Raw genomic sequence first — 10,958 nt, forward strand, 5'->3', positions numbered from 1 at the left:
TACTCTACATTACTGTAGAACAGTACTGTAGATTTAGCATATAAACACAGTTATTTAGAATATTTAGTGTTCCTATGTCTAAGTCTAAACATTCTTAAAATGAGCAGTGCCATGAGAAAACCAACATAGTGGGTGTGCGACCAGCATGGATCCAGACCAGCCTGCGCATCCGCGCAGTCTGGTCAGGATCCATGCTGTTCGCTAACAGTTTCTCCAACTCCAATAGGCTTTAAAAGCGAACAGCATGGAGCCTGACCAGACTGCGCGGATGCGCAGGCTGGTCTGGATCCATGCTGGTCGCAAACCCACTATGTTGGTTTTCTCATGACACGGCTCAAATATATGAACACAAGAGTGATTGTTGTAAGACATGAAGAAGAACTCTCATGCTACCCGATTTACCTACATTTTCATTTACTATGATCAAAACAACCCGCCCGCTTAGTTCAGTAGGGAGAGTGTAGATCTACGGATCACGGGGTCGCGCGTTCGATCCCCAGGCGGACCGTATGTTCTCCGTAACGATATATATATATATATATATATATGGACAAGAAGTAAGGGAAGTAATGAAATAGGACAATACAGAAAGGAAATTTATTTCGCTGTTCTCTGCAATATAGCATCTCATTACATGAATTATATGTTATTTTAAACAGTATTTTATTGATATATCATGCACATATTCACATACATACAATCAAGTTTACAATGGATCTGAAAACAAGCTTTCATTGAAAACTTATCAATAATTCATTACATGAATGTTAGTACCATTTGAGCTGCACCGTGAGAAAACCAACATGGCGCATTTGCAACCAGCATGGATCCAGACTGTTCGCTTCACGGTTTCTCTAATTGCAACAGGCTTTGAAAGCGAACAGCATGGATCCTGGTCTGGATCCAGCTGGTCGCAAATGCACTATGTTGGGTTTTTCATTGCGCGGCTCATTTTATTTGAAGTTCTGTTTATTTCCAATCCAACCACATTGATGTAGATGAGGCTACATGAAATAAACTTGTGTTATGATTTTTCTTACATTAAACAGTGTTAAGGTTTAGGAGTATATCTTCAAAACACATAAATATTTGATAAATAACAACATCTTTACCAACAATCCTGACCATTACATGTTTTGTCGTACTGTCCCGTACGGTGGATACTTAAATATTCTTAACAAGTTGTCCCCTTTTAAAAATGAATACCATTTGTAATTTGTGAAATAAAAATTAACAATTGCTGAAAACTACGTTCAACCTAATTGTGAAATTTCAGCACTGTGGCATTATTGCAAACGCACCAAAACAAAGATATGTAACAGTTCTTTGAAAATGGTGAGTCAGATACATGTAATTTTGTTCAAAATATTCTAGGTTGCACTGGCTTAAATAGGTGAAAGTTTACAGTGTTTGGGGTTTTGAAGACCAACCTTAAGTGTCAGGGGTTACGTGTTTGGCCCGGGTACGTTTTTTAAATAAAATAGATAGATGTACTTTAAAGGCATTTATATTCAACTGGTTATTTGTGATATTTATAGAACTAAGGAATTTTGCATACGGGTAATTATACATGTAAAATAAATAATTGAGCAACACCATGAGAAAATCAACATAGTGCATTTGCGACCAGCATGGATCCAGACCAGCCTGCGCATCCGCACAGTCTGGTCAGGATCCATGCTGTTCGCTTTCAAAGCCTATTGCAATTAGAGAAACCGTTAGCGAATAGCATGGATCCTGACCAGACTGCGTGGATGCGCGGGCTGGTCTGGATCCATGCTGGTCGCAAATGCACTATGTTGGTTTTCTTATGCTGCGGCTCATATATGCTTGATGCAAATAGTTTTGGGTATTTCGAGAAACCGTTCAATTTAGTAAGTGTTTAGCATACAGCTTCCTACCAGCGACATACATTATAGCTTATGAATTAATGTAGGATATATTAATTTGCTGTACTGCATTACAATGTATAAGAATGTTTAGATATATTTTACTGTCCAGTTGGCCCCAAGCTGATCTAGCTAAGTCTTCGATAGACTGATGCCATCCTGAAGGATATACAACAATACTTGCAGCACAGAACGATGACGATAACGATAAGTAAGAGCACAATAAAACCTGCAAATCCTAACAAGACATACAACAAGATACGGTTGATATTCATGTGACATCCGGTTTCGTCCGATTTGTCCGGACAGTCATTTTCTCCGTTACAGACTTTATTCTTGTCAATGCATTTGCCATCCGAACATTCAAACTTTCCAGGACAGGTTACATTTTCATGTTTGCGACATCCTTTCTCGTCCGACCCATCTGGACAATTGTTAATTCCGTTACAGACGAGATTTTTATCGATACAACTTCCGTTTGTACATTCAAATTGTCCTGGACATGTGCCGTTACGGATGTGACAGTTGGTCTCATCCGAGTGATCTTTGCAGTTGTACTCATCGTTACACACAAGATTTTTATTTATACATTCTCCGTTCTGGCATTCAAATTGTCCGTTACATTCTGTTACATTAAACATATCTGAAAAAAAGGTATGTTAGCAAAATTATGTATACAACGTGTAGCATTTTATGACAGTATTTTTGCAATTCCTTTTTGTATATTATACTTGAAATACAATGAAATTGATACACAAATCTAAGCGTCTCGGAATGACTCAACCTTTTCCAAATTTTGATACTTGGTAACGCTACTGCAGTATAGTTAATGAAGATTACAAAATATATATACAGAGTAAGCATAACACTTTTAAACGCTCTACGGTCATGTCTGCATACCCTATCTACCTATCTTCCATTTAGTCAAACCCCTCACGAGGACATAGACTTTGACGCGCGTTAACTGACAAAGAGAGAAAATAATGAAAGCATAAAAGAAGAAGTATGTACAGATTTATTAAAAATAGGTTAAAAACAAAGCAGGTTTCTAGGGGGACACATGTTCAACCAGGCTGACTGCCTGGCTGAACTGATTTGCTACAAGAGAGACAATATTCTCAGGGAGTGAGTTCCAATGGACAATATACCCCACGGAGAATCACGGAGAACTATGACAACATACGAACATCGGAGCATTTGGAATATAATAAGACAAAGCAGCAAGTTGGAAAGCAAACGTACATTTGAACAAGGGAATGAAATATAAATCAGTCATCGTATCAAAAACAAAATCTTCAGAAGAAAAATAATACACTGATGCAGTGATTTTAAAAATCGATCAGATACTAGTATAACGGAACACCATAATGTCTCACCATTCTTGACTGGCGTTATAATTAGTTCCAACACGCCATGCTGAGTGCTCATGCTCTCACAAGAAGTTTGGAAATGCAACGTCATGGTGTTGTTGCTGGACTTAAACTCGCCGCCTGATGGAAACTTACAACCGCAAATACCATCTTTACCTGCAATTAATTGTAAATGAGTTGACGGTTATGGTGGAGGAAAGTCCCATTTACGAGCGGACACATGGTAGAACCCTGTAGACATTCAGGTGCCTATTGGCGTTGGAGAGAATCATAGGCCTTCCATCAGCCAATAGGATATTCACTCTACAGCCAAAGCTTTATTTGAATCCACAGTGGTGCTGGCTATAGACAGACTAAGTTAGCGACTTTATCCACTCGCGCTATTAAACAGACTGTTCTTTTTCATTAAATATTCCAAGGATGTTAAGAAAACAAGATTTTGCAAGAAAAAATATGGACATCTTACTGACAAAATAGTTTAAACAATTTCAAATAATAGTTAAGAAGTTGATCCTTGTTTTATAAAATACACGGAAATAGTTTATACAAACCGGATAAACGATTGATTGAATTTTCATTATCACCATCGTAAATGTCAAGCCTGTTCAAACCGCATGTGCCGTCGCTTGAAGTTTGCGTTTCTACTTTATACAGGGTTGCGACTACCTGTTGATCTTCGGGGACTACAAGTGTGACTGAACAGTTCATACAATTGGGCAGGACGGAGAACGGGTGTATATGCGGGACAATGATCATAGCGGCGACCACTCGAAGTTCGGTGGAGCAGTGTTTATCCATGACCTCTGAAAATAAAGATAAATTTTGTTTTAAAAATAAATTTTATGACTAACAAGCTAGTATAATGTACATGTATATAATGTTTTCATTAATATATTATATGTTATTCGTCCCTTGACATGCTAAAAATGCATTCAATACATTCACCCACTTACGAATCTAAGCAAAATGTATGATTGTCAGAAGGAGTAGAAATCTATATATAAAAACACATTAGCTCGGTCAATTCATTTTTGTCATGAAAGATATTACCTCAACATGGAATACCCGGGGTGGGTTGGTGGTTGGTATGCTTCCAACACTGACTGGCAATAATCTTTATGTCAGATGTTCACTTTAAATGGTAAGTTCATTCTTATCTAGTTAAGACTGAATTCATTAATTAATTCTATTTGGTAAATAGTTCCGTGTTCATGCTAATGGCTTAATGTTTCATTCTGCTTACTAAAATGTCTATGTTAAAATGCTTAATACCATATGGTAAGCTGTTGAAATGTACCAGCCTATATTGAACAGTGTACCACTAATAATACACCCATTCTTTGGTTTGACAATGAAATTTTATATGGAGACTGAATATATCACTAAATCACAGTATCATATTGATGAACGGTTAGCCGACTTTTGATGCTGGAATTAAATAGTATTTATGGCATAAATGTGTCCTAAATATATATGTCTCGCAGTATCATATTGATGAACGGTTAGCCGACTTTTGAGGCTGGAATTAAATAGTATTTATGGCATAAATGTGTCCTAAATATATATGTCTCGCAGTATCATATTGATGAACGGTTAGCCGACTTTTGAGGCTGGAATTAAATAGTATTTATGGCATAAATGTGTCCTAAATATATATGTCTCACAGTATCATATTGATGAACGGTTAACCGACTTTTGATGCTGGAATTAAATAGTATTTATGGCATAAATGTGTCCTAAATATATATGTCTCACATTCATATTTGAAAATGTGAACAGTTTCTTCGTAGAATCTATGAAATTAACATGTTTTGTGTGTTAAGTTAGTACTGTATGTTAAGTTTTAAATATTACACAATGTAATAAATGTATAGCAAAGCACTGTACAAATGTGTACATCAATGTACCACCACTAAAATAACTGGAAGTTCTTTTTTAAAAATGACTTATACATGACATCTTATTTTGAAAGAAGCGCTATAACAATTTCAATGAAAAAAGCGCATCTCATATCTTTAATGGTGAACTTTTAATTTTACTAACATTTGTACATAATTGATAATAAAATGCCGAAAATGACAAGTACGTTACCTGTTTTCAAGGTATGTCTGCAGGTTTTGTTGCCGACAGTTTCATACAAAACATCAAAAGCTTGGCATGCACTCAGACACAAAGCAATTACAATCATACACCGAAATCCAGCCATTTTTCATCCAGAATTTAACTCTATTAAAGAAAGAATCCGGTATATCTATTATATATTAACTCGTATCCGATTTATTGCAATAAAATTATGTACGTAAAAATACTGTATATTCAAGTTTATTTATACTCAAGTTACATTTTTCTTCTCTTTGTGGTCACACGACATTGATGAGTTTAAACGGAACAAGATATTAATGAAATATCCTGTTTAAGGACGTATAAGCGAGATCACGTGTCTGATATTCTCATATTAGTATACTAATATAATATTATATATAGGAAATCGACAAGTCAGTGACTGAAAAATCATATTCTTGGGATTTAAGTGCCTCTTGTCATATGAGTCTATACATGCTCACATGTCTGAATGATGTGTTTAACTATATATTTATCATTGATGACTTACACGTTTCTTCGCATCTACAACTATATAAACATATTATGCACGATCTACGACAAACAATCAGCCCAGGACGTCCTTCTATCACTGAAAGGATACCTCTTGATCATTTAAATTTGCTGCTAGATTTGGATATGCATATACGAACACATTATTCATTTGCAAATATTTCAACTAAGCAGCAAATTTAAATGATCAAGAGGTATCCTTTCAGTGATAGAAGGACGTCCTGGGCTGATTCTGAAATAATTTTGTAGTAGTGATCGACCCCCGTAACTCGATCTAATTACTTGATTAAGTTGTCAGCAAAAAATCAAACACTTGCATATTGGGATACCTTCAATAAATGTTGAAATCTTTTTTATTTGGGTAAAGTAATAGGTAAATACTTACATAATATATGATTGAATAGTGATTAGTCATTATTTTCATGAAATTAAAAAAATTTCAGCTGACCTACTGGAGTCCATTGGTGTTGTTATTGTTTTTGTCTGCACTTGTCAGAGCGAGACTCCAGTGGGGAAATGCCCTTGGTGTCAAATTATGTAGGGAATAACTCAGTTTCGTGAAATAATAACAAAGAATTGTTAAATTTTCTGATTTATTTTGACGAAGAACATGAATTTGCCGTGTGTGCGAAACCGCGGACAGTCCGACACCGGGTACACTGACTCTACAGTTAAAACCAGCCACAACTCATTCATCCATAAGCGAGGTACGCAACGGGGGGAAGAAGTTTACTTTTGATTTCTCTAGCGGTGATAAATTACTAAAAACTTTAAATTAGAATATATCATTTTAGTTTAGGGTAACAAAACTACTAAATATGTTCCATTTAATATGTGCCTTCTGATAATCAAGGTCATTTAAGACTTAATAAATGGTTTATCTTCTAAGCGCGCACCTGTCCGGTGTCACCATTACTACAGAATCTAGCTAGGTCAAAACCCATGTTATTCAGCTAACGCCGAAAAAGACTACTACTGGACTGTTACATTTTACCCCCTAAGATCACATTAGAGGGTCTGCCTCTATTCCATCATATACAAGCTATTCTAGTGTCAAACAGCAGTAAAAACCATAATGACATAATTATGACAAAACGTCATATCGGCTTACGTGTTGGCCCATAAATATAATGTATCCTTTAAAATCGTGACACAGTAAATCATTTTATTGTATAATTCTGGAAATAATCGTTTTAAAAATATATTCACCTACAGATGACAATGACCTAAGGACACAGTTTTAAGCTGGTGCTCGTAGGCATGAGAGGTGTTGTACTTTTCTCATGAACAGATTCAGTCAAACCCAGTCGGGCTGTTATTATTTTGCTTGGTTGCGTTCTATATTTTCAGAGGATCTTCTTACAGATTTATTAACTATCATATCAGCAGTTTATAAGTACCGTGAACACAGTTTTGCTATATTTTCTTGTCATTTGGGATCATGAAGCCGTTCATTTTACTCTAATAGAATTCCGCTTAAGCGGTTACTAGGGGACGAGGGTGGTGTTGCACTTTTCATAACCTCATAAAAAGGCTCAGTCGAACCCAGTCTGCTATATTGTTGCTTGGTTGCGTTCTGTGCTACCAAAGCATCTTTTCACAGATTTTATTAGTCGGCGAAATACATTGTCACCGTAATTAAGGAAACCTATAATTCATTAAAGAAAATATATGAAGTACTGCTACGCTACTAACCACATTTTAACATCTCAACGGGTAATCACTCTGAATTTCACTGTGTAAATACCCATTTGAGCCGCACCATGAGAAAACCAACATAGTGCGTTTGCGACCAGCATGCATCCGCGCAGTCTGGTCAGGATCCATGTTGCTCGCTAACGGTTTCTCAAATTGCAATAGGCTTTGAAAGCGAACAGCATGGATCCTGACCAGACTGCGCGGATGCGCAAGCTGGTCTGGATCCATGCTGGTCGCAAACGCACTATGTTGGTTTTCTCATGGTGCGGCTCATTTTACTCTGCCAGACATATCAGACGTGTAATGACAAAATTTAATGGAGATGCTACTTGTGCTGGGTCACATTACATAATAACAACAGTTATTGATACATGAGCTATTACTTACCAAAGAAGTCAATTCGTTTGGGTACCATAAGTTTTACAGTACTTGAATATTATAGTATACTATTTCGGCATACTGCGGCCATTACAGAAAATTACATTGGCGTAACAACCGAAAAATGCCGAAATCGCATTTTGGAGAATACGTAATCAAACGAAAAATTCTAATTGTCAGTACAGGTCCACTACCTTAAACAAGAGGACCATGATGGTCCTGAATCGCTCACCTCTTCCCACATGACCCAGTTTTGAGTATGAGATCGTTTTTTCTATTATTTGACACAGTGACCTAGTTTTTGAGCTCATGTGACCCAGTTTTGAGCTTGACCTGGATACTATCAAGATAATAATTCTGACCAATTTTCATGAAGATCCATTGAAAAATATGGTCTCTAGGTTTTTCTATTATTTCACCTATTGACCTAGTTTTCGAAGGTACGTGACCCTGTTTTGAACTTTACCTAGATATCATCAAGGTGAACATTCTCACTAATTTTCATGAAGATCTCATGAAAAATATGGCCTCTAGAGAGGTCACAAGGTTTTTCTATTTTTATACCTACTGGCCTAGTTTTTGATCGCACATGACCCAGTTTCGAAACTGACCTAGATATCATCAAGGTGAACATTCAGATCAATTTTCATGATGATCCATTGAAAAATATGGCCTCTAGAGAGGTCAAAAGATTTTAATAATTTTAGACCTACTGACCTAGTTTTTGACCGCAGTTGATTCAGTTTCAAACTTGACTTGCTAGATATCATCAAGATGAACATTCAGACCAACTTCCATACAGATCCCATGAAAAGTATGGCCTCTAGAGAGGTCACAAGGTTTTATTATTATTTGACCTACTGACCTAGTTTTTTATGGCACGTGACTCAGTTTCAAACTTGAACTAGATAACATCAAGGTGAACATTCTGACCAATTTTTATGGAGATCCATTCATAAGTATGGCCTCTAGAGAGGTCACAAGGTTTTTCTATTTTTAGACCTACTGACCTAGTTTTTGGCCGCACATGACCCTGTTTCGAACTTGACCTAGATATTATCAAGATGAACATTCAGACCAATTTTCATACAGATCCAATGAAAAATATGGCCTTTAGAGAGGTCACAAGGTTTTTCTATTATCTGACCTACTGACCTAGTTTTTGACGGCACGTGACCCACTTTCGAACTTGATTTAGATATCATCAAGATGAACATTCAGATTAACTTTCATACAGATCCCATGAAAAATATGGCCTCTAGAGTGGTCACATGGTTTTTCTATTATTTGACCTACTGACCTAGTTTTGACGGCACGTGACCCACTTTCGAACTTGACCTAGATATCATCAAGGTGAACGTTCTGACCAATTTTCATGAAGATGTCATGAAATATATGGCCTCTAGAGAGGTCACAAGGTTTTTCTATTTTTAGACCTACTGACCTAGTTTTTGACAACACGTGACCCAGTTTCGAACTTGACCTAGATATCATCAAGATGAACATTCAGACCAACTTTCATACAGATCCCATGAAAAATATGGCCTTTAGAGAGGTCACAAGGTTTTTCTATTATTTGACCTACTGACCTAGTTTTTGATGGCACATGACCCAGTTTTGAACTTGGCCTAGATATCATCAAGGTGAACGTTCTGACCAATTTTCATGAAGATCTTTTGAAATATATGGCCTCTAGAGAGGTCACAAGGTTTTTCTATTTTTAGACCTACTGACCTAGTTTTTGAAGGCACGTGACCCAGTTTCGAACTTGACCTAGATATCATCAAGATAAACATTCTGACCAACTTTCATAAAGATCCCATGAAAAATGTGACCTCTAGAGTGGTCACAAGGTTTTTCTATTTTTAGACCTACTGACCTAGTTTTTTACCGCACTTGACCCCGTTTCGAACCTGACCTAGATATCATCAAGATGAACATTCTGACCAACTTTCATGAAGATCCCATGAAAAATGTGACCTCTAGAGTGGTCACAAGGTTTTTCTATTTTTAGACCTACTGACCTAGTTTTTGACTGCACGTGACCCAGTTTCGAACCTGACCTAGATATCATCAAGATGAACTTTCTGACCAATTTTCATAAAGATCCCATGAAAAATGTGACCTCTAGAGTGGTCACAAGCAATAAGTTTACGGACGCACGCACGCACGGACGGACGGACGACGGACACTGCACGATCACAAAAGCTCACCTTGTCACTTTGTGACAGGTGAGCTAAAAACCATGTTTCTCATATAATTACAAACGTTATAAAGGAAGGGAAGTGTCTAGTCGTCCGGTAACCGGACGCCTATCCTGCGTTCTAGCCGTCCAGTTACCGGACAACAAGCAAATCCTCAGGGGATTTTCTAGCCGTCCGGTAATAGATTTCCTAATGAATAAGTAATGCTTTTTATATAGTTTTAATGTTATTTACTTCAGATACCGATAATTACAAGAAGATTTTTCTGCTCCAAGTAAGCCGAACCTTCTGAACGAAATCAAGACATTGCCATGCTAAAGATTGGTGTGATTAATTATTATCATAAGAATTTATCGCGTGTTTTTTTTTTTAGTTTTTAGTTATGGTGGCCCCTAAAAAGCCTGGCAAGAACAGTTTTTGACTTTTTCAGCGGCTATAACTATAGAAATAGGGGACAGAGCAAGACGAAAAATAGGAGGTGCGCAAATTCATAGCATGATTAACCCTTATCATGCTGGACACGATTGATTCCGCCTTTCTGCGACCAGTGTAGATCATGATCAGCCTGCACATCAGTACAGTCTGATCATGATCTGCACTGTTCGCTATTCATTCAGTATCTTTTTGGTAAGCTACCCTTTTGACAGTTAATGGTACTGTCCAAATTGAAAGATTGACAAGTTCATTATAGAAATTTAGCAGGGTAAGGGTTAATTAAGACTCATCCAAGGTTTCATCAATTTATATCAAATACTTTTTGAGCTAGGTGCGTCACACGGTGAAAATGTGCATTTCTGACTATTTCA

General features: G+C 36.9%; 1 protein-coding gene across 1 annotated transcript; it reads right to left on the minus strand.

Moving 5' to 3' along the window:
* Positions 1–583: 583 nt before the first annotated feature.
* On the minus strand, positions 584–5,621 carry LOC123548296 (suppressor of tumorigenicity 14 protein-like). The gene is made up of 4 exons (XM_045335443.2): positions 5,351–5,621; positions 3,811–4,062; positions 3,266–3,415; positions 584–2,532 (listed from the first exon to the last, which is right to left on the minus strand). The coding sequence occupies exons 1-4, from the start codon at positions 5,463–5,465 to the stop codon at positions 2,018–2,020; spliced, it is 1,032 nt and encodes a 343-aa protein (XP_045191378.2). The 5' UTR covers positions 5,466–5,621; the 3' UTR covers positions 584–2,017.
* Between the last annotated feature and the right edge of the window lie 5,337 nt (positions 5,622–10,958).

Source organism: Mercenaria mercenaria, chromosome 6 (assembly GCF_021730395.1).
Source record: "Mercenaria mercenaria strain notata chromosome 6, MADL_Memer_1, whole genome shotgun sequence".
Classification (NCBI taxonomy): Eukaryota; Metazoa; Mollusca; class Bivalvia; order Venerida; family Veneridae; genus Mercenaria; species Mercenaria mercenaria.